General features: G+C 38.4%; 1 protein-coding gene across 5 annotated transcripts; it reads right to left on the bottom strand.

Moving 5' to 3' along the window:
• Positions 1 to 1,267: 1,267 nt before the first annotated feature.
• On the bottom strand, positions 1,268 to 25,106 carry dido1 (death inducer-obliterator 1). Of its 5 annotated transcripts, none has more exons than XM_065241498.2 (17): positions 24,971 to 25,106; positions 20,451 to 20,514; positions 18,802 to 18,909; positions 17,576 to 18,464; positions 15,746 to 16,088; positions 14,402 to 14,620; positions 13,069 to 13,285; positions 10,155 to 10,746; positions 9,846 to 10,005; positions 9,590 to 9,706; positions 9,353 to 9,502; positions 8,924 to 9,080; positions 8,331 to 8,823; positions 7,973 to 8,123; positions 7,776 to 7,865; positions 7,494 to 7,689; positions 1,268 to 5,709 (listed from the first exon to the last, which is right to left on the bottom strand). In XM_065241498.2, the coding sequence occupies exons 3-17, from the start codon at positions 18,875 to 18,877 to the stop codon at positions 1,802 to 1,804; spliced, it is 7,758 nt and encodes a 2,585-aa protein (XP_065097570.1). In that variant the 5' UTR covers positions 18,878 to 18,909; positions 20,451 to 20,514; positions 24,971 to 25,106; the 3' UTR covers positions 1,268 to 1,801. The 5 variants fall into 5 exon arrangements, with proteins under 5 accessions (XP_065097570.1, XP_065097571.1, XP_065097573.1 ...); XM_065241499.2 differs by having other exon boundaries at positions 10,155 to 10,749; positions 14,402 to 14,617; XM_065241497.1 differs by having other exon boundaries at positions 1,269 to 5,709; positions 10,155 to 10,749.
• Positions 25,107 to 25,290: the final 184 nt, after the last annotated feature.

Here is a 25,290-nt window from a genome sequence, read left to right as displayed (position 1 = left end):
TATAGTACACGGATCTGGTAGCTGTGTTGAAAAATTTGATAAGTAAACTTTTTAAAATAACTTTGTCTGTGTTGCTTCACTGCTGATGATTGCCATACTTCCGTTGCCAAACTGCGCGCGCAAACGCTGCCACGTCATCCTTGTGTACAAACAGTAAAATGGTCTATACCGTAGTTTCTTATAGTAAACATTTAACATTGGAGTATTTTGTATTATTAACTGATAAATACTTGACACGTACTACCCCTTATAGAGGTTAAACATGGTTTTACTACAATTAAAACAAGAAACTATTTTTTATAGTATTTATTATAGTCAAACCATAGTTACCACAAAGTAATATTAATAAATATTTAAGTAAGGGATAGTATTTTTCATGTAAGTATTTGCGACAAAGGCTGCATTTTTAATATTACAAATATTTGTAATGAATGAATAAAAGAATAAAAATGTAACTTGTCAATTTTTTTGTCATTTTTTAAGTAGCTTTATTATTGTTGTTTTGGGTTTAATGTCATTTTTTGTTGTACTGATTTCATGTGTGTTCGATCCTTGTTTCCAATGCCAACTTTTCTTTTTTGCCATTGAAAAGAAGGATTAAGGTGAACTGTCACTTGTCTTAAGAGTGTGATACAAAAGACAATGTCTTGATCAATATACCAGTACACCAACCCCAACGATGCAAAATACAGAAATCCTCAGGTCTCATTAGCAGTGACAACTTATAGTAAAGTATTTATTCTCATAAGAGAGGAAACAGTGCAGTAAAGACCACAGTGTGTTTCTTACAGTGTGTGTATGACACAATTTTCAAAAACTGTTCAACACTACAAACAAAATCGCTGAAAGGTATCCTTCATAAATTAAGTTATTTATTTTAAATACCACAAAAAACTATCTTTACTACCTTAACGATACAATGTTATGGGTATCCTGTAAACAAAAACGTCTAAACGGGACATTAAGTACGACTTAATTTAAAAATCTTAAAACAAACCATAGGAAATGAGATCTTACATATAACACTGCGCTTTTATCATACTTAATGACGTTTCATGAGCCCCCACATGCGTTTTGGAAAGATGTTAACCATTGTGACCCTTCATTTTTCAAAACTGTAATATTAAGTACAAAGTCAAAACAATGCATACTTTTGAAAAAAAGTTTCCAGCTAATTATTTGAACTTTTAAATAATTTAAAGTCCAACTTTACCTATATATTTACCTATTTATACTCTGTATAAAAACAAAGCAAACAAAAACACAAAGTTTGTTTTAACAATAGAGAGGATTTAATGAAACAATATGTTGGGTATCAGAAGTGGCTTTAATCATTAACAGCCTACAGACACATTCATGAAATGTTGGTTAAGCTTTTACAATACAAAGACCTTCTATTGAGGACAACTTTCTTTTTCCGTGACACTTTTTTTTAAAGCTATATGGCTTACGATTTCTCTATTTAGAAAAAGTAGATAAAACCGTACCTGTATATACACACATACATACATATTTACATGTCTTGCTTTATTGTTATTTGTGAAGTTTTCCCATATATTTTAAAACGGCAATACAAGTAGAGTGCATTTTGTGCTAACAAAATTATCATCAGGTAAGATGTCACCCCAAGATGTTATCAACATCAACGATTTTAAATGTAAAAAGCATAAAATATTTGAGCAAGACAAGGAGTACAAAAACAGGACTTTGAAACATAACTTTCAAATCCATGCAAAATGTGAAAAAAAACATTCAGAAAATGTTCTTCCAGAGGTTTTTACATCATATCAAAATTAACAACTTAAGAATGGGACTTAGATTCTGTAGACCTTGCCCTTGAGGAGTCAGACTTTTCCCTTCTCTCATCTTTCTTGTCTTTGCTCCTGCTTCTGTCCCGTCTGTCTCTGTCTTTCTCCCTCCCTCTGTCTTTATCTCGGTCTCTCTCCTTGTCCCGATCTCTTCTGTCCCGATCTTTTCCACGCTCTCGTTCTCGACTCCTCGAGCGATCTCGTCTCCTGTCCCTGCCATCCCGATCTCGGTCACGGTCTCTTTCTCGCTCTCTGTTTTTGGCTCGCTCTCGATCATAGTCTTTTCTCTCTTGCTCTCTCTCCCTACCTCGGTCTCTGTCTCGATCCCGGTCTCTTCTCTTGTCTCCATCTCCATCTCTGTATCGGTCACTCTCTCTGCCTCTACTGTGATCCCTCTCTCTGCTATGCTCCCTCTCCCTTTCTCTGCTCCGACCACGCTCCCCCTCTTTTTCTCTGCTCCGACCACACTCCGCATCTCTTTCTCTGCTCCGACCACGCTCCCCATCTTTTTCTCTGCTCCGACCACACTCCGCATCTCTTTCTCTGCTCCGACCACGCTCCCCATCTCTTTCTCTGCTCCGACCACGCTCCCCATCTCTTTCTCTGCTCCGACCAGGCTCCACATCTCTTTCTCTGCTCCGACCCCGCTCCCCATCTCTTTCCCTGCTCCGGTCTTTTTCATGATCCCTTTCTCTGCCTCTCTCATACTCGTGTTCCCTGTTCCAGCCCCATGGTCGTCCACCATGAGGACCTTCTCGATCTCTTTCTCTCCTCCTATCCTCAGACAAATCACGCTGCCTCTCTCTTTCTTCAGACAATCTTGAGGAGGCATCTCTGTCACGTGAGCTTCCATCAAATCTACTCGGACGGTTGTGAGGATCTGAACCATCTCTCGAAGAGCAGCTTCGCCTTCTCATTTCAGGGGAGTGTCGTCTCATTTCCGGGGAGTGCCGTCTCATTTCCGGGGAGTGCCGTCTCATTTCCGGGGAGTGCCGTCTCATTTCCGGGGAGTGCCGTCTCATTTCCGGGGAGTGCCGTCTCATTTCCGGGGAGTGCCGTCTCATTTCCGGGGAGTGCCGTCTCATTTCCGGGGAGTGCCGTCTCCAGTGGTCATCACGGTGGGGGTCTGGACTGTGCCCACCTACACGGGCCTGCATTGGGATGAGACCATCAGGAGGCGTTGGAAGCAAAGGCCCACGAATGGGTCTAACATCGCTAGGGTTGTCTTCGTTATAGCTATATCGTGGTGGTTGACCAGCAGCCTCCTTGTCGTAATGCCCCGGTGGTGGACCTCTTGGCCCACCAAACTGCTGCATTGCTGGTCCTCTGTGTCTTTCAAATTCTTGAGACGATCTTTCCCGCGGTTCATCAAAAGACCCCCTACGTGGAGGTGAACCACGAAACTGGTGTGGAGGTGGAAAGCGCTGTCCTGACATATCACCTTGAGGACCAGGGGGTCCCCTCCGTCCATCAAAGTGGTTTGGAGGTGGACCCCTAAAAGGCGGCCCTTGTGCATGTATGTGGGGTTTCTCTAGTCCTTGATAAGAGTTTCCACGGTCATCACCGGGACCTCTTGACATATTAGATGGGGTTCCATGATCCCCAATATTATGAGTGGGAAGTGGCCCCCTGGGTCCTGGAAAGTGTGATGGTGGCGGTGCTCTATTATCAAAGCGAGTTGGAGGGGGGCCTTGGAGAGGTGGAGGGGGGCCTTGGAGAGTTGGAGGGGGGCCTTGGAATGGTGGAGGGGGGCCTCTAGGTGCTGAGAAATTAAACGGGAGTGGAGGACCATTAAACCTTTGTCCATCAAAGTTTGGAGGAGGTGGTCCAGCTAGTGGAGGGCCTGGAGGTGGGCCTCTTGGTCCGATATGCTGAGGTGGCATTGGATTAAGAGAATTATCAAACATCTGAGGAGGAGGACCTCTCTGACCAATTTGTTGGAATGGGGGTGGTCCTCTTGGTGTAAAATTGGGAGGGGGTGGGCCTCTTGGAGCATCAAACTGAGGATTGCTTCCCCACTGATTCTGGTAAGGTGGATATGATCCAGGTGGATGAAACTGAGAATGATCATTTTCTCCAAGGTGTGGACGAGGACCTTGCATGGGGGGAATCTGTATTGGTGGTGGTAGTCCAGACATTGGAGGAGCGATATGCATGGGCGGTGGAACAGCCATGGGTGGTGGGCCTTGCATGGGAGGTGGACCAAGAATGGGTGGAGGCCCAATAGGGGGAGGAAAAGACATTTGATGTGGAATGTTTGCAGGATTGGTTGTTGTTATGTGTTGTATATGGGAACTGTGAGAATCCATATAAGAATCATGCATGTCGTCATCTGGCATTGTCGAGTGTACAGATGACGTACTGATCGTTGAAATGCTGTAATATGTGGTTGGAGTGGTCTCAATAGGCTGTCCACTTGATGAAACCTGATCAGCTTTTAAGATACTGGCAGAATTTGGCCATACTTTCTCAAAACTTTTACTGTCAGATTCAATAGGATCTTCCCTAATTTCTTCCTCTTCAGATTCTTTATCCACATAGTTTTCAACTAACTCGGGGTCAATTTTTTCCCCTAGTAATGGAATAGAAACCTCCATGCTCTCTGTACCAAGGAAAGGTACAGCTTCACTCTTGCCTTCCTCAGGCTTGGTTGTTTCTGCTGTCTGCAGGATGTCATGCTGCACATCTTGAATATCCAAGACAGAAGTGACTTGAGTTGGGGCTGTGTCAGTGGTTGTAGTAGGTTCCTCCACTGATGTATCCATAATAGAATCCAGCGGTGCTGTTTGTGCATCTAAGGTTATGCAGTTTTGTGACGCTGATGTCTCTATCACCAAAGCTTGCTGTGGAGATGGTTCATCTGTAGTTACAATAGATTGGTCTTCTTTCTCAATTGAATCAGACGTTGGTCTTCTACTTACAGCTGCTTGGCGAGGGTCCCTACTTTGCCTTGGGTCTCTTCTCTGGTTAATAATTTGAGTAGCTGAGCTCTTTGCCACTAAGTCTTCAACTTTTTTACCAAGCTGCAACAACTGGCTGTTAGCTAATAAAGATGTCACAGGCTGAGAAATCAAAGTCTCTGGTATTTGGTGAACTGGATCCTCATGCCTTTCCAGCTGCAACTTTTGTTCCTCGGCCTGTTGGTCTTTAAGCCCTTTCTGATATTCAATTAATTTCCTAGCCCCAACATCATCAAAAATGGAGTCATCTTCAGGGTCATAAGCAATATCATCCACCACAGCAGATCTCACCTCTGTTTTCTCAACAGCTGCAGACACTTTGGTTGCATTATGCATTTCTTCTTTAGCATAGCCAACAGCTGGGTCATACTCTTCCTCAGGATCATATGGTCTGTCGTCCTGTACTTCTATCTCTTTACTCTTTGATATTGAAAACTGTTTTACAATTGGGTCCAGTATGGACACAGAAGGCATGGATCCCTCTGCAGCACCTTGGTCTGAAGGTGATAACGAGACATCAGTATCAGACTTCTTTTTACCAAAAAGAGTCTTTAGGATAGTCTGCAGAGGTGTGGAAGAGACTGCCTGTGCCGCTGTGACATTTGGAGAATTATTGTTTGTGCTAGTGGTGACACCAGCTGCTTTCACAGAGGAGAGAATGGACAACACAGAAGCTGAGATGGAGCTTGAAGATTCAGAGGCACTAAGGGGTGGTGGTGTACCTGGCGGAGTTGTGCTTATGCCATCCAGACTAGATCTAACACTTTTGTCCTGTTTTATTTCAACTTTTCCAACAATGGATGGTTTTGGGAGGCCTGTCTCCTCATCTCTTAAGGTTTTAGAACGTTTTTCCTCATTCTCAAGAGATGCTCCGGGACGCTTCTTGTCTTTCTGGCAAATCAACAACCCCAGGAGGAGATTGGGTCGAGCTGGCTCAAGCCCTGCAACACAATAGGAAAATATTTTTAGTCACTACCCTAACAAATACATTCTTCACATTTATAGTCACGTACGATTTTTGAAATTTTAAAATAAAAGTTAGTAATCTTAGAGAGCTTGTTTCACAAAATACAACCGTTTCATTTTCATAATACACTTGTGTTAAAGTTCTGTATTTGCATATTCAAAGAAATGGGACTTAATTTTACATTCCTATAAAATGGTAACACAAAATTATATAAAAAATAACCTTACACACCAATCAAACAAAACTCTAAAATATGCTACAGTTGGAAATGATAATTCAGTTTTTGCCCTGACAAATTTTTCATACCAAATATAGATCATTCTAATGTAAATTTTGTGCAATGGTTCTCCTCGTAAAAAAAACATGCTGGTTATCATTCGTAAGTTGCATTCACTCACTCTCCTTGAGCAGGTTGGATGACTTCAACTGTTTCTTTATGAAAAAAGATAATTCAGCATAATGCTGTTCTAGGTGATTTTAAAGGGCTATATCACCCAAAAATGAAAATTCTGTAATCATTTACTCAATTTTGTTACAAACCTGTATAAATGTTGTTGTTCTGATGAACAGAAAGGAAGATATTTTGAGAAATGTTTGTAACCAAACCATTCGTGGACCCCAAAACAACGAAATTTATACATGTTTGAAACAACATAAGGGTGAGTAAATGATTAAAGAATTTTCATTTTTGGGTAAACTATCCCTTTAAAGGTGGGGTGCACAATCTCTGAAAGCTAATGTTGACATTTGGAATCACCTAAACAAACACGCCCCTACCCCAATAAAATCTGGACCTTCTTTTGATAGACCAGCCCTTCACCTATGCAACCCATTGGTTAGTAGACACGCCCCTTACTGCTGATTGGCTACAAGTGTGTTGTGCTACTCAGCCCAACTCCCTTTTCCAAAGTTTTTCTCTAAAATCGTGCACCCTGGCTATAATAATAAACATGGCGGTTAAATTTTAGGGTATTCATTTTGTGTGTATAAAGTACAATTCTGACATCCTCGCTTTCATTTTTCATTGTGAGAAGTGTTTTATATTAAGAATAAAAACAAATCTAAGACATCACCAAACTTGGATTCAGAAGATATTTTATTAGGATATTTTAAAACACATGACAAGAAAAAAGACAACCCAGACAGCAATGTACAAATAAACAAACTAGTGAAGTAACACATATTGAAGCATGTTTGACATTGAAAATAGTTTTCCTTTTTTGTAAATTATGAAACAAGCTCTCAATTCACTAAATAACCTACAAGACTACGGGTGCTTGTTAAGTCATGACGTAAGTACTGTTTCCGGGTCCAAGCCTCCATTTATTTTAATAGAGGATATTTTATAAACAGCCGTTTATGAGCAATATTTATTCTTGTTACACAATTAAGTAAAAATATATATAATCAGTGTACCCTGCAGTCTCCAGGCTCACAGAATCACCAACAGCAATATATTAATAATTTGTAAAAAAAAATCCATGTCCATGATCCATGTCTGATCACCTCGAATTTTGTTATGCATATAAAAATTAGGATGAGCTGTTTGTGGTCGTTTTGCTTTGATACGAGTGCATAATAGCTTGATTTAAGAGCGTTAGGACCCGGAAGTGGTGTAAGACTTCATACTTAACAAGCGAATAACCATGCTTACCAGATTAGTTTTTTTTATATACCCTTTTGGCTTTCTATTAGAAATATAGACCGAGATATAAGAAATGTTTGCGAAAAATGTGCATTATCTATGTAGATGCTTACCTGGTCCATCAAATGGCAGGAGCTTCGCTGGCAGTGGATCTTTTGAGCTCAGAGGGATGAGGTAAAGGTCTTTAATGCGTTTGTTGCTGTTGGCCACCACTCCAAACCGCTTACGGCTGCTGAAATAAGAAAACAGGGACACGTACGCAACCTCCTCCTCTTCGGTTGCTGGATGGAAACGAATTAGACAGAGTTCCTAAAAAAAAAAAAAAAAGGGAGATTATCGTAAAATGTAAGCAATCAAAATTAGTAAATTTGGTCAGATATGTTTTCATATCATACTTTGGACAGTGAAGTCTTCAACTTTCCCACATAATCCCACACAGTGTGTGGAGATATTCTACCGCCGATGTGAATGGTGTCAGGCAAATCCTGCAAAGAAAGTGTTAAAGAGTTAAATCTTCAATTCGAATACTCCTAACTTTACAGACATATGATACCATGTGACATTATACAAATGTAACTTAAAAAAAACTCACCTCCTTAATGTGCTCAAATGATCCAGACACCATGTAGGCCTTTGTGACAAACTTGGCGACGGTGTGCATGTTTATAAATCCTTTCCACAGCATCTCCTGACCAGACAGGAACAAAGCTGTTTCACCCTCAACAGAAGGCTCTGGCACATTGCTGAAAGCATACAACATAGATATAAATATAACCAAACGTAATAATAAAGGCTTTTCTAAATTTTCATCACAGTATCAAAGGATATTTTCATTATCAGTTTCACCATCAGACATTTTACATGCAACTACTTATCAATAGTAGTCTATGTTTTCAATAAAATACAAATCATAACATTTCTTCAAATGCAGATTTGAAATAGCACTGCACCTGGAAGTGCTGGATCCATAATGCCGTGCATCTTGTGAAGAGGCTGTTTTTTGTACCACAGGTCTAGGTGGTGGGGTTGAAGGAGGCATTGGTAAAGGACCCTTTGTTTCTACAGCCACGGGCTCAACAGACACAGGGATACTGGCTGACAGAGAAGAAACCCCAACATCAGGAACAGTCTGAGCAGTCCGAATCTGAGGCAGGGATGACCGGTGACCTGCCGTACGAGGATCCCTTCGGGTTATAGTAACAGAGGAGACAGCAGCAGGAATTGGGGCCTGGACCGGTGGCGGTAAAGTGTTTGGATCCTCCTTTGCAGATGTTGAATCAGGCATGGATGTCTCTACACCAGAGTAATAGGAAACTGGGGGGTGGTCACCGGAGGGTTTGGATGGTCTGGGATCAGGTTTGGACTTTAAGGGTTGCTCTGGCTTCTTAGCCATAGACATTTTGCTTTTTTTAGAAGGTGGTTCATCGTCTGCAGACATCTGACCTGCAAAATTGGCATTGTTCAATGAAGTTTTATTAGTAAGTGTAGATACAGCTTGAAATAATCTTAATGTTCTGTGCTTACTAAAATGACTTATGCAAACCTGTACAAATCTTGCAGTTTAGGTCAAACAGATGAGTCCTGTGATGTGCCGTAGTATCTTGCAACATACTACTAAAGATATCTGGCATTGCACTGCCTTTTCCGGAAGAAACTGAAGCTTGCGATGTAGAAGTAGGACGTGCGTCTTCCTGGGGCTCCTGCAAAAAAAAAGACAAACGTTGAAAATAAAAGGGAAATCTTCGAACAGTATTATCCCCTTAATTTATACGAATGTACAACCAAAAAACAATGCAAATAATGGACAAATCAAAGTAATGCGGTCACAGCAGATAAGTAACACCCCGTATAGCAAATTATGCATCCAGCAAGCAAAAAGAAAGAAGGGATGAGGTTTTAACATAGGAAGCTACAATGAAAGTGAGGTGCGAAAGAATAGACAGGTAAGGAAAGCCAGAGCCTCAGCACTTACAGCAGAAGAAGCCAAGTGGGGAGATTGGGAAGTGGCAGGCATACATACATCTCCATCAGACATTGGAGGAGCTTCCTCCATGTCTACATCTGGGGGAATGCCTTCTTGTCGTGATCCGGATTTGGAATGTCCTGACTGGGATCTTGGATCCTTGTTGGAACAAGCACACAATTTCATTCCTACTAGTGATACATATTCTGTAGTTTATTAAGATAATACTAAAAATGTATTGTTTACCTCAGTGGTCTCAGTTTTCCTCCAATCAGACACCTCCTTGGAAAGAAGTTCTTCTGGACTCAACCTCACCAGTCTGAAAGGACTGATCTCAGCACCGATCACACGATAAAACAGACCCTGATGCACAAATAAAAAACAGAACTTAAAGACTCAACACAAAGCCATGTAGATAATCAAACATTATCAAGCCATTTTTGAGTACTTTCTGCCTCTAGAATACGAGTAAACAAAAATATTTGTACATTAAGGGACTGACCTTGTTTTTAGGGTCCTTCAGGTTGAACATAAGTGATCTGTACTTGTTCTTGTACTTGTTATCGGTGTTCAGATAAAGGTTAAACATCTCTTTCTCAATGCTGACCGCCAACTTCCCTACTTCACCCTCAGACATGGAGAGGTCATCGCTGTCGCTCACCCTGAGGGACAAACGTGACGAATTCACACAACTGGAATCGATTTACTTTTTATGAAATCCACAATTGATCCCAAAAATATTTTAAATGCTTAAATGTTTGGATTTTAGTCCCAATGACCAAAAAAACAGTACTTCTGAATCATCTCTCACCTCTTATACAGGATATCGGTCAGCGATCGTCTGATGTTGGATCTCATCTGATTGTTGGGTGGTGGCTGAGGAGGACCAGCAGGTGCAGGGGGTTGGGTTGGTTTTGGTGATGGGTGCTGGATGGATGGAGTGGTCGACACTGGCGAAGGTGGGGTCTTAGAAGAGGTAGAGGGACCACCTTCAGCAGCCTCTTTTGGTGGCGCCTGTGGCTGTTTTTTAGGGATGGTAAAAGTGGTTTTGCTAACGCGAAGCGCTCCGGAGGCATGGTGGCGAGATCCAGGAGGGCCTGATGGAGACAAGATTGGAATTGGAGGTGGGGGAGGCCCTGGCTTCTTGGGCTTGTTCAAGAACTTGATGCTTTGTGGTGGGGGCTGTTTCCTCAGGTCTCTGGTACTGCTCAGAGGTGTTGTACTTGGTTTGGCTTTGGTCGGAGAAGCAGCGTCTGCAGTTCCTTTAATCCCTTTTGAAACAGGAGACTTTTTCCCACCTTTGGGAGCAACATGTGAAGTAGGAGCTTTCTTTTCCACATGTGTTGACTCTTTTTCCGGCCTCACTTCCTCGATTTCCTCTTTTTCTTTGTCTTTTTGGACAGCTGCTGGAAAATAAAGATATAAACAAAACCACAATGTATTAAAAAATTTTTTATCAGAATTCGCAATTAAAATTAGCAGTTTGGTGGCAGACGACTGGTTAAATTTAACTCATTGAAGTCACATATTTTAGTGCCTTGTCATGATATAGTAAACACTCTCAATAGCTATAATTAAGAAAACCAACACAAAAGGGCTCAAGTAAGCAGTTTTTAAGCTTTATTTTAAATAATATATTTTTACAATCACCAATGCTGGTGTATCCGCTTCACACTAATTTAAAATGTATCTTTAGAATTTAAATTCATATACACACACACACACACACACTCATTCATATGAACTTTTATAAATGCATATAAATTAATTATGAATGCAAAATTAGCAGCTTTATATTAAAAACAAAAAGCCAATATTAAAAATTCTGCTTCCTTTTTTTGAGTTTATGCAAATTTAAATCTCTAAAAATATTTAGCACAATATTTTTCATTACATGTACACTTCTGAATAAAATTCTGTCTCTCATTGTAATTTAATGACTTCTGTATAAAATACAAAATGCTCAGTATATCAGTAAGAAAAATAATGCACACAGAGTACAATAGAAAAAACATCAAGTAAATCAATGCAATATCAATGCAAACTCATAAGGACTTTATAAAGATCACTAGAAAAATAATTATATTCAAATGCAAGTGTATAATACATTTGTGCACTAAATATCCAAGCTCAAAAGTATAACGCAAAGCTGCATTGTTTTTTTTTATAGCACTTCAAATGTAGTTGTGTGCACAATGTCCTCAATCAAAATAATCAACATTCATGTGTTATCCATACCGGACACATTTCTCCTTGAGAGAAATATCAACACAGTACAAATGACAACCTAAAGCATCTTTATGTACCCAAACACCATTTCTAAAACCATAAAAAATCAGCTTGGACCAATGCACAAATATGCATTGTCATTAGTTTCTTGATATCAAACAATGGCATCCTTTCTTTAGGTAATTAAGCTTATTGACACTTTTGTCTTTTCAATACTGAACCATAACCACTACAGCAGGAAAACAAATCATGAAGCTCAACACTCATTATATAGCCTGTACACTATCCGTTCCCCATATATATAATAAATTAATTCATTATGCATTTAAGCAAACTATGTTTTATGTATTTCCATTTGCTGTGAATGATAAGGCGTGTGAATTCTGTCTTCGGCTGCTGTGGGTTGTAACGTTGTCCTCAGCGGTTCTTGAGCGTTCCTCATTATTTCAGCTTGCACTCTTGGGACTTTTCTGAACTCCATAGTTCTTCTCTCAGGTTGACTCCAAGGACCGTCGGCTTCTTTTTGCTAACAATGCTTTGACATTTAACTGATGTCTGATCACGGCCAAAAAAGGCAGAGCCACACCATGAAGTGTTGTAATCCAATAAACAGACTTCTCTCACAATTGAAGCACAGGGCCATCAGTGTTATCCGTAATTTCACTTTATTTTGAATGCCACTTTTCTCCATTAAAGGTTTATAAATGCAATGCATGCAAATCAAAGGAGTATCAAAGTAAAGTTAAGTTTTTTTCTTTAAAACAACATAGCATTGCAGTCAAATGTCCATGTCTATGTGTAGTCGGGGAAGGGGCGGTATAAAGACATCAAAACCTACCTGTTCAGTAGTACCTGTCCTGTGAGGTCAGTACATCTTTTCACGAGAAGTTATTGCACCCAAGTCGACAAGGGATTGGAGATAAATTTGTAGTAGGGATCCATACAATCAGTTTACACAAACAGTTCACAGAAATTGGCCTGAATGTACTGCAAATGTATATCATGGCAAGGCACTACAATTTGGCTTCAAAGATTCATGATATCCATTACCTTGACCTTATATTTAATAAAAGGTATTTTACTCTTAAATATATTAAATACTTTGACCTTAAATACAGTTACTCCTCATCATAAATACTTACCATTTCCACATTTGATAAACTTACCTGTACTGGAGCTCTAAATACCTCGAATGACCTGATACAGGTACTTTCCAAATATTAACAGTTCCTATTTACAATAAAATATTGGTGTAGAAGGTCCCCCTTAAAATATTTCATAATTATAGCTAAGCTAACATAGTGCAAAAATCCCTTTACAGGCATGTAACATCATTGACTTCAGTCCAATTTGACAGGAGTTGGTGTTTCAGATATCTGAACTCACAATCCCCTAGGCTGCAACAATATAACTCGGCTGTTCTCGACAGTTCAACGCCACTATCATCGGTAGAGACAAGTCAATAAAGTGTGGAAAACCCTCAGAGAGATACATACACGCTTTGTTTAACACAGATGCTGATATGGGTGTAGTCTTTTCTGGCGTTACTGCAATGTAATTATGGTCACTGGACCAGGATGACATGGCTGGTGGAGGTGGATGCTCCTCTGCATGCTTGTCATCCTCATCATCTTCGTCCTCTTCCTCAGTACCAGACTCAGATTCCTCCTCCTCTTCAGCTTGGTTAGAGGATCTCCTTTCAGAGCCACTCTTCTATGGACAAGAAAACAGAAAGAAAGCACCATTAGCACTTATTGATATATGTGTGACACTATCTGGGTGATTATCGCGAAATTAGACTTATGAGGTGTCATAAAACATTTTGATAAAAAGTAAATGCTATCAAAATAAGCAGCATACGGTTACAAACATCTCTTCATGTACTATTTTGCACATTATTTCAAATGACATCATACAAGCCAATTTTGGGGGAATTTTTTCTTTACCGCAATGTGTCCATGACTGGATTTGGGTCTTTGACATGAAAATATTTATAATTAAAAAATTTAAAAAATAAAAAGCTTCAGTGCATGTAAACATTTACAGTAAAGAAACATGTGGTATTTGGTGATCATTGGTAAATGTAGAGACAATAAGGAATATAAATGTGTCCAAGAACAATTTTTTCATCCTCCGCAACAATTTTCAATCATTGTTTAAGCCCTCAATGAACTCACTTTTTTTATAGTTGGAAGGGACATAACTGACTGTGACACTCAAGATGGCTACCAGGTAAGCAGTTCTTATTTATAATGTAATGTTATGTGTCATAGTACCTATAAAAAACGATAATTTTTTATAATTATAATCTAAAAAAAAAAGAGTAAATAATTCTATAGAAAATATTTTTAAATCCTTAAAAAAAATAATGGTTATAGTAAGTTCAGACCTTAATCTTATATGTGCAAAAAAATTTGCCTTCCAAGTCTGGATTTCGTGAGATTCACCCAATCTTATTATGGAGATTTGGAACACCAAAGATTGATTTCAATCTTTGACATGACCTTACTTGGTCAATATTAAATATAACAAAGATATATTCCACAGATTTAACCGTATTTATATATCTATATCTAGACAAGTATTATTTTAAACAGAGTAGACATCAAGAAGCCTGATCTCAAATGACCTGGCATGATAAAGCCAATACTGTACCCGTCTCCAAGATTGGTCTTGCACCTGTATTAACAATTATTGAGCTTACTATACCCTCAATACTAATGCAGCCGTGTACTTGTAAAAGGTGGCATATTAACACAACTTTTTTGTAGCATTAAACCTTTACTAAAATAAACACTACTGGGCCTTCCTCAGGAATTTATTTAATACCTTATGTGCCAATTTATTTGTGCTCTTTTTTTGCCGTTTGGTCTTGCCCCTCTCCTTCTGCTTGGAGTCTTTTCCATCCGTGGTAATGGTCTTCATAGCAGCCGCGGCATGCCGGAGTATGCAGTCATTCCCACAGTAGACTGAGTCAGGAAGAGCGTCTCTCTCACATCCAGGACCGATGCACTTGGGAAGGGAAGATCCCTTGACTGCTGTCACCTGCTGAAAACTCAGGATGTCACATTTTTGCAACCACTAGGTTGTGGCCAGAGATTCTTTCTGTTTGCAATGTTAAAGTCACTTGAATACAAAGTAGACTGCAAGCATTAAAGGAAAACACCACCGTTTTTCAATATTTTACTATGTTCTTAACTCAACTTAGGTGAATTAAAACATACCCTTTTTATCAATGCATGCACTTTTAATCTTTGTACACCACCTTGTGAATATGTTAGCATTTAGCCTAGCCCCATTCATTCCCATGGCTCCAAACAGGGATTAATTTAAAAGCCACCAAACACTTGCATGTTTTCCTTATTTAAAGACTGTTACACGAGTAAGTATGGTGGCACAAAATAAAACTTTTGTTTGGAGCCATAGAAATTAATGGGGCTAGGCTAAATGCTAACACATTCAAGAAGCGCTGTACAAAGATTAAAAGTGCACGGATCAAAAAAAGATAGGCATGTATTAATTAAATCTAAATTGATGTAACAAAATAGTAAAATATTGAAAAACTGTGGTGTTTTCCTTTAATACACACTAATGCAAACATATCAACTTGGATCTAATCCAGTTTATAAATATGATATGGCTCTAAGCTACATTAGTTAATGCTACAAGATAATGCTCTTATATAAATCATAATGGAATAGTTTCCCCAGATAGGGATTAGAGTTTTATAAGGAAATGTAAATAATTTTTGTAAACATACCATACAAAAAAAAATCCGGAGACAAAACAAAGTCACTGATTTTTTAAGGTACGTCTGTAAAACCGCCCAATATATTCTAAAGGAGGTAATTTGCGACAAAGCTGACAAGATATACACATTTTAGGATTTTTCGTTTCATTAATTGTAATTTATCAAAAAATGAATGAAAAAAATCATACTATAGTAATAATAATTATTATTTACATAACTTTAAATAAATCAATGCAGGTGATGCTAAAACCTCCTTAGTTAATTTTAATGTAATAAAAAACATATTACTGCTGCACGGTATATAAACAATCATATCAAAACCAGCAAATACAAACCAATGTTAAGATTATCGACCTGACGAATCAACAATTACCAAAAATAGAGCAGCAGTGTGTAGACTCATGGTTCATGTTGCAACATACCGGCTGGAAAATCTTTATTTTCTTTTTGCCACTAGGATTGGCAGCCTTCTCGATTCTGCCCTTGATGCCCAGGTCATCAGCAGCTTTCTCCTCTGCTGCCACTGGAGCAGTGCTGGATGTAGCTGGACTGGGCTCTGCTTTACGAGGGCCAGATGCTGGCCGTTTGCCATTGTCTGCAGCTGCTGTGGAGCCACCGGTCTTGGTGATCTGTACTCTGTGTGTGTTGCAGTTAGGACAGACATAATCTTCCCCATTTCTCTCCATCAGTCGACCTCGTGCCTCAGTGATGCCGACGCAGTCGCCATGAAACCATTCCTCACATCGATCGCAGCAGATCATGAACCTAAGCACAAGGATTCCAATAACCAAACACCCTTAAAATATATACGTGACCCTGTGTGTGAAATCCAGGCTCAAGTCTCAATCTAATTATCTCGGACAAGGTCTTACTCAGTCAAAATTAAAGAGATTAAGGTTATGTTATCACACAATGTTCTTTACATTATATAGGGTGATTATAATCTATAAGTACTTCACAATTCAAAAAATGTTTTTATAAAGATATAGTTCACCCAAAAATGAAAATTCTGTCATCATTTACTCACCCTCATGTTATTACAAACCTGTATAAATTTCGTTGTTTGCGGACCCCATTTACTTCCAAAGTAGGAAAAAAAATACTATGGAAGTAACTAGGGTCCACGAATGGTTTGGTTACAAACAGCTCTCAAAATATCTTCCTTTGTGTTCACCAGAACAAAAACATTTATACAGGTTTGCAACAAAATTAAAGTAAATGACAGAATTTTTATTTTTGCTTGAACTATTCCTTTAAGCCAGGTTTTTATAGACAAGGTCACAATTATTTTATTATAATAATTATTATAAGAGGCCAGAAGAGACACGCTGCATAACAACCACATTTTGACACATTAAGAATGACCAGATATACGTAGGAAAAAAGCAAGCTGTTTACCAATTTAAGTAAAAAATAGTCCTTTAAAAACAATGGACTTCACAAAGCATTTTAATTTTGACAGACTCAGCTACTGCTTTTAATTGGCTGACAATTCACAATAAACTAATAAAAAAATTATAATTTTGATTAAGAAAAAAGGCTAAAAACACCAAAAAAGGACACTAATTGTACCTGCTGTGTTTACTGTATCTTAAAAAAAGTTTACATCATTCGAATAACAAGAATCTTAGCTTCCCAAAGATGTGTGACATGTTTAGCTTTTTGTTTTTAAGTTGTTTATCATGTCAAAGTTTTCTTTCAAAAAATTCAGTAGTCCTCCCATGGTACATTGGAAGTTTAAGGTGTTAAGGAAATCATGCAGATCAAATAGATCTAACTAGTACTATACAACAAACTTACAGACCAAACTATGAGAACTTTATATTAGAAACCCCCATCAGAGCAATTTGCACATTACTTGCCAAAAAATTAATTACTTAGATGGAAAGACCCTTTACCTCCTACTTTCTTTTACTGAATTACAAAGACTACCCAGTATCTTACACTAATAGTCTTATTTATCCGTTATATTGTGAAAGGTAATGTGAAATTTTAAATAAAACAACCTTGTTAAAAAAAAGAAAACCCTACAATACATTAAAAATTGCAGAAAATTAGTAGGAGGATAATATATCAACAGATGATCCCAAATATATTTAGTATATTAAAATGAGCTCAAACGTCAACTAATCATACTTGCACGATAGCATATACGATGTTTAGACCTTGCCTTCACATTTGACAAAACCTCTTATTAATATACACTTTCATATATTTTTGATACATTATGGACCTCTACCGAAAACACGTACCTTTTATTGTGTTTCTGCCTGCAGATGCAGTATAGTGCATTAGGGTCATAGCCATCGGTGTCAGACTCACTCGACGATGACTCATCATCATCTTCCTCTTCATCTGTATCTTTGTTGACCTTGGGTCCTGGCTTGGGTTTAGTGTCTTTTTTGGAATCTCTACTGTAAGATCTTGTAGGAGGACGTCTACTTATGAAGTCATCTGAAGACTTTTCTTTGCCCTCATCATTCTCTACCTCTTCTATTTCTTCTTCTTTCTTTACATCCATTGCCTGTTCCTCTTCTTTTGATTCCTCGTCTTTGCAATCTTCAGCTTTGGCTTCGATCTCCATATGTTCCTCAGGTGTTTTTATCATCTCACCTTCACCCTCCTCTTCGTTATCAGAGCTGCAATCATCACTGACTGAGGCACTGCTTGCTTTAGTCTTAGCAGTTCTCTTTATCTTTCTCCTCCCTCTTTTCTTTTTCTCCGGTGAGGCAACTTTAGGTTCCTCCGTTTTGGTCTCTGCGTTTCCATCGAAGCTGGCCTCGGAGGTTGTTTCAGCATCAGTCGGGGTCTGGGAAGGTGGATCTCCGCCCTCGAGCCGTGAGGGACAACTCCTTCTCCCGGTTCCTCTTCCTCTTTTGACAGTAACTAGAAATTCTTCAAGTTTGTCCGTGCGCTTGGCCTGCCTACCACTGCGACGCACTGGGGCGCCCTTTCCCTCTGGAGTCTCTGCAGCCATTTCGCCAGGAATTTCCCTTTTAGCAATAGTGCTACGACGAAAGCCCCAAGTCTTCTTAAACTCACAAGGCGGCTTGGTGGATTTTTCAGCCTCCTCTACTTTATCTTGAATACCATCACCTTGGTCTTCTTGATCTTTGACTTCTTCTGAAACCGACGTCGGTTCTGTGTGTGAAACGTAGCAAAATATAGATCGAATTCACAATGTACCAGGCATTCAAATCAACAGCATGCAGCAGATATCTGATCCTGATCACATTTGATATTGTAATGCAAATGTAGTGCATTTGATAATGAAAGTGCAGGTGAATTTAGAGCCCAAAGCAGTACAGACTGGAACACCACATTATGAAAAGATAACTGAAACGTGCATATAATTGTAATTAAGTGACACTTAATTTTCAGTGATTTCTTTCTTTTTAAATAAATTCCTCATTGAAAATTCCAGACTAGCCCACAGCTCTCATGAAGAAGTGCATGTGGTGGACTGAGCCATGGGTACCTTGTGAGCTGGTATCCACTGGATCCTGGCTAGGCTCAGGGGCTTGAGCCAGCTCAGGGCTCACACTCTCCTCCATAACAGAGAGACACTACTTTTCAAACAGAATATCTATAATTAAGAAAGAAGACAAAATAAGGGAGAGCACAGCTCCTATATATTTCCAGACAGTCTTCCCAACTGGGGCGATCTGTGTTTCTGACACGTCTTAAAACATAGTTGCTTTTGACTAGGGGTTGCTACGTATTGCTTTGTGGATTTAAGAATTTACATGCGTAGGAATTTACATGTCCCCAGAGTACGTATATGAAGTTCTAGCTCAAAATAGCACCTAGATATTTATTAATAACATGTAAAAATTGCCATTTTGTAGGTGTGAGCAAAAATGTGTCATTTTGGATTGTGTCCCTTTAAATGCAAATAAGTGGATCTCTGCACTAAATGGCAGTGCTGTGGTTGGATAGTGCAAATTAGAGGGCGGTATTATCCCCTTCTGACATCACAAGGGGAGCCGAATTTCAATGACCCATTTTCTCACATGCTTGCAGAGAACGGTTTACCAAAACTATGTTACTGGGTGGATCTTTTTCACTTTGTCTAGATTGACAGAAGCACTGGGGATCCAATTATAGCACTTAAACATGGAAAAATCTGATTTTCATGATATGCTCCCTTTAAGATTATTTGTCGTAGTAGTACCCATTTAAAATCTCGGAAAGAGGCCCTTAACATTCCAAAGTACAGATATAGGGGTAGTTTCCGGGACAGAATTTAATTGATCCAAGACTAGGCTTAGTCAAATTAGGCCATTTAAGTAGTTTTTACAAAAATACCTTACAAAAAAACAAAAACAATACCAGTTTGCATCCTGAGACAAAACAGGGGAACTGAGATGTTCAGTTATGACAGTGCAAAATTAAGGCAGCTCAAACATGCATTTTAGTCAGGGACTAGGATAAGCCCCAATATGGACAAAATCTACAAAACAGGTATGTAGATACTTGTCTCTAAATATCAAAGTTATTTTTTCCTTACTATAGTCACTAAAATAAATAATAAATTAGAAAGTCATATTTGGGGTATAGATCAAAATTTTACATTACATACAAAAATGAAGTCTTTATTTAAAAGTAAAAGATTGAATATTAAATATTAATATTTTTGAAAGTTTAATATTTAATATAATATAAAATATTGAAACAAGAACAATAGGGTGGGCTGAATTTCATCCTCTTATTTCGTAAAGACTTCGTAAGACCCAACATTATTTGATCCGCCCTATTGTGCTTTAAACATTTTCTTTAAGCAAAGTTCTCTTTGTAATGTTTCAAATTTGTCAAATTATGACAATAAACTTTTAATCTTTAGAAATGATTTACTAGAATATTGTAACTATATCAAGTTTGTCTTAAAGTAAAAAGATGTCAGCACAGTGCTTTGTGATGGGTTAAGCTGCATTCATGAACATTGTATGGATCTTGAACAAATGAAACCTAGAGAAACACATGCTGCCTATTGTGTATGCATAACAGGTTACATTTACAAGTTTCATGTCATTTTTACTCCAGTCTTATTACAATAAAGTAATTGTGTGACCTCAGTTGTCAAAATTAGGTACGGTTTCATCAGATTGGAGTAGTGAAATGTGGCACCTGTTCGGATCAGCTTCTCAGGCTCAGCTGAAATGAAGACCAGGACTGGAACTCAACCACAGTACTAGAACAATAAATAAATGAAATAAATCAGCAAACAAGAAAAACTTAATTTCAAGACTGAGACATCTGATAGGACATACACCAAACTTATATTACATTCATAAAATGACAAGGAAAATAAAAAACTAAAACAAATTCAACAATTCAGACAGCCTAGATTTGTAGTTTTTAAAATCATGTGGCCAGCTACACTTTCAAGCTTCAGGTTACACAAAAAATAAGACAATTTTATAAACACCCAGAGAATGTTATATGGTGTGTGTGTTTATTTTCATTATTCTTAACACCATTCCAGCATATATGGCTATATTCATGGCAAGAACCAGTTAATCAATACACACATTGGGGGAGGGAAAATTTGACATGCCCAATTTATCTAACCTGCATGTTTTTGACCTGTGGGAGGAAACCTGAGTACCCGTAAGTAAGGGCGCACTCACACTGTCCAAACCAAACCGCGCTCGGGCGCGTTTGACCCCCAAAGCCTGGTTTGTTTGACTAGTGTGATCGCTCTGTTCCGCGCCCGGGCGCGGATTGGTTATTCGCGCCACGGCCGGGTTGCAGAGGTGGGCCGGAGCGCGGTTCACTTGGGCTCAGGCGCGGAAGGCTGTGGTGTGAGCGCAATCGCGCCTGAGCGCGATTCAAAAGGTGAAGACGTCAGCTGCGCGACCACTCACCTTCATCTGCCTCCGTAAAAACCTTTTGATTCGCGCAGCGGGGTTACGTGAATGTCTGAGCTGCGCACGTGACAGATGAACTAAGCAATATGATGACATGTGAGAGGGCTGTCTGTAATCGCGCACCAAACGACTCCGAATGAAAAACACAGACTTATCATTACGGTGGGCTCCAGTGTTAAGAGAGAGCTTTACTTCCTGCTTTTTTCAAAACAATCGCATCTTAATGACGTAAGCGCGCCCGGACTCGGATCGATAAAAAGGTACAGTGTGAGTGCGTGCACCTGGGGGAGTAGGGAGGGGTGACAATCGCGCTGGGGCTTGGTTTGGATAATGTGAGTGCACCCTAAACCCACACTGACACAGGGAGAACATGCAAACTTCACACAGAATAGCCACCTGACCAGAGTGTGTTTAACTATCGCATCACAGCAGTGTGAAAGCATGTGTGTGACTAGACTCTGGTCGGAACAAGCAAAGATATGTAAAATAGATCAATAGTAAAAGCGTCTGTAAGAGGCATGCTTGATAACTAACTAACACAGCTTGCACAGAAATAAGCGTAGGTGGTTTTTGACAATTATGTAATTGTTTTACATGTAATCGTAATTGTGATTAGTTTTTCAATTAAAGGGTACATATTATGCAAAATCCATTTTTACAAGGTGTTAAGACATAAATGCATGTTAGCAGTGTGTGAGGACAACAACCCACAATTGAAAACCATCTACTTCTCTTTTAAACCTCGTTAAACCAAATTAATCTCATTAGACCCACTGTTTTGATTTTCTTGTTAATGTGATGTCACACAAACAAAGCCCTGCCAATGACCACTGATTGACTGGTTAATTTTACACATATGTTTTTGTTAGAACACTGTAGCTCTATTTACAGGATTTAGATTATTTTCAACCAAAAGCACTCACTGTCTGTTGGTAAGGGAATGAGGAGTTGTAATCAATTTGCATTTAAAAGGTAAACACATAAAAACAGCGGTTTTTGCTCTCACCCAAAGAGGGGCATTTTGGACACGCTATAAAAAATTATCTGAGGGGTATTTTGACCTGAAACTTTACAGACATATCTAGGTACACTTGACACTTAACATTTCGTAAAAATGGGGATAATTGTGCGCCCCTTAATCGTACAGCCCTACAAGTAAATGGAACTTGTTTGTTTCTAACTGCAGATATTAAACTCCAGTGCACAACAATAACTTTAAAGCGAGATCAATATGTTACATCAAATTAAATTAAAAACTATCTTCTATAAATAGTTGATGTCAGAGATGCACCGATACCAATAGATGATTATTCAGACTAATATCTGCTGATACCGACAATTTGATGGTTATATTAACTAGCATTAACGATTCTAAAGATAACATTTTCTGAATGTTATTCATTCATTAAATGACCATTAAGCGTCAACATAAACTGGTGATTTTTCTTTACATTTTCGATACACAGCTCAAATTCATTGCATTTTCCTGTTCTTTTTTTTGATTGACAGGACTCACCGGCCGACAGTATGAAAAACTGATTTATCGACAGATACAGATTATTGGCCGACATATATCAGTGCATTTCTAGTTGATGTTATTGCAAGATTGCTAGTATGGCATTAAGACGACAACTATTAATCTGCAGTGTATATACAAACAGAGAGCTGAGCTAGAAAGCTTATTACTTATTAATTATTTATTAATACTACTTATACCATGAGTCTCCATCCAACCTTTTTGTGAGCAAGGGCTACCTACCACAATGGATAAAACAATCTGGAGGGCTACTTTTTTGAAAGGGTCTACTAAAAACATTTTTCTTTACTTGTCAATTTTATTTTATGTGTTGTGATGTTTTATCATCGTTAAAATGTTAACAAACATAAAATAAGCCAAGCTAATATAAAATATATGTATTGAATAAAGGAATAATTAGGGATATTAAAAGAAGGTGCTTTGGCGGCAACTCACTGTGTGCAGGAAACCTGGTGCACCATGTTGGAGACCACTGACTTATACCGTACATAACTAAACTGCTGTAATTTACTTGATGTGGCAATTTGGGTGAGGTTAAATATCAAACCACTCAAGTAGTTGTTAATATACATACTTGTTTATACACAACTAAGTATATGACAGCTTGTGCTGTTAAAACAGTGACAGCTGACATCCCTTTTAACCCATCTATTTACACTTCATGTTACGTTACCTCAATAAAGAGTAAACAAATATTATTGCATACAGCATGTAAAAAATGTAAATATTTCCTTACAAGTATACATCTCAAACCTTGATGGAAGGGTTAATTTATATTAAAAAACGCAATTTATTTAAAAACAATTGATTTATAAGTCCCTTTCAACTAGCGAAATAATATATATATATATATATATATATATATATATATATATATATATATATATATATATATATATATATATATATATATATATATATATATATATATATATATGTATGTATATGTATATATATGTATATATATAGTTATATAAAACCCTCTTTGTCGTACTAAATTAACAGTGTAAAGAGAAATAAAAACACATAACGTTAGCCTATGTAGCATAGCCGCCCGTAAGTGTAATAGTAACACACTCTTATGTGACAACAACAGTGACACAAGTAACTCTAAACAGCCCACCCCCACAATCACTTCGCAATAAATAAGAGCATTAAAACATTAAATGTAATTTAACTGCGATAAAGGGGTTTCGGTGTAAAATTAAGTTTGCTTACTCGCCCGTTAGCTTTAGCTAACGTTAGCGCGCGACCTCCATTTCACATCATTTCGCTCGCGCTTAGTTTTTCACATTAAAAAGATTTGCTCCACACAGTTTAAAAAATACTTAAAAAAAAAACCATTGAGTCTGAACTATATATGTGTTTTAAACGGAATATAAACTTACTCCATTTACCAATTAAATATTAATCGGGTCGGTTTCAGTCACGGAGGGCTGCCACGTGACGAGTTGCTAATACCACTGATCACGCTAGCGCCTACACATATTTATAGTCTAATAATCTAAGTAATTTAAATGGGTTTGTGCCTACTAATGAACATTTGTGTTAGGAGATTTTAACAATTTAACGTAAATATTGTTTATTTAATATAAACATACCGTAGGTGTGGTTAGCTACACGATCTAGAGTGCGGCACGCGTTTTTCCAGAAAATCAGTAAACTAATGTACTGGAGCCATAAACGTACTTAATGCAATAATTGATATTTTTAAATTATAGCTACCAAAGCAACGCACCACATTTATTGTTAAACCAGAGTACTGCACACACCCACTTCACCGCCCAGTACAAATCAAAACTTCATGGCATTGATAAAACAGAAATCACAACAATCAGAGTACAATCATACATTAGACAGCAAACCATGTGTAATTACTATAAGATAATAATCACATAAGTTAGTATAAAAAAAGTGAATAACATTTTACACAACGATATTTCAAACGGCCACATACCTTCTTAAATGCATAACATAATGGTTTTCAGTTGCACCCCAAAACATTGATTTGGCGCATTTCATATTAATGGGAAATCAGGGCTTTCATTTGCACATAGCATCACTCTTATCAAATCAAGTAACGTAAATATGGAGGCTCGAGGCGCCATTACTGGAGCGCGAGCTTCACTGCTGTGAAACTGACGAACATATGCATTAGGGTCCATCTATACATCCGTTTAGTTCAAATTAACTTTGAGTCAACATGCATTAATGTTTACGGCGACAAAATGCATACTCACTTGTTAACATTAATATTGTTCGGACTGCAGTTAATGCAACTCTCTGACCTCCATTTTCTTTCCTGTTGATGGTGGTGGTGGCGATTGTAATATTAGCTTGTGCGCTTCAGATAGCATGAGGCAAAGCACATTCGCGCAAACCGAGTTGTGGTTAAAAAGTCAAGCGCCACCCTGGAGTGGAGGAGAAACTACACCATCCTTGGACATCTATCATGTAAAAGTGCTCCCTCTTGTGTGCAGGGCAAAAAAGCTCACAACCAAGTCATAATGGTGCACAGTGGATCTCAACCTTAAGTTGACCTTTTGGCTTGAATGCCCCC

The sequence above is a fragment of the Paramisgurnus dabryanus genome, chromosome 14 (assembly GCF_030506205.2).
Source record: "Paramisgurnus dabryanus chromosome 14, PD_genome_1.1, whole genome shotgun sequence".
Taxonomy (NCBI): domain Eukaryota; kingdom Metazoa; phylum Chordata; class Actinopteri; order Cypriniformes; family Cobitidae; genus Paramisgurnus; species Paramisgurnus dabryanus.
Note: the sequence above shows the minus strand (reverse complement) of the source record. Positions and strands in the feature narration are given on the sequence as shown.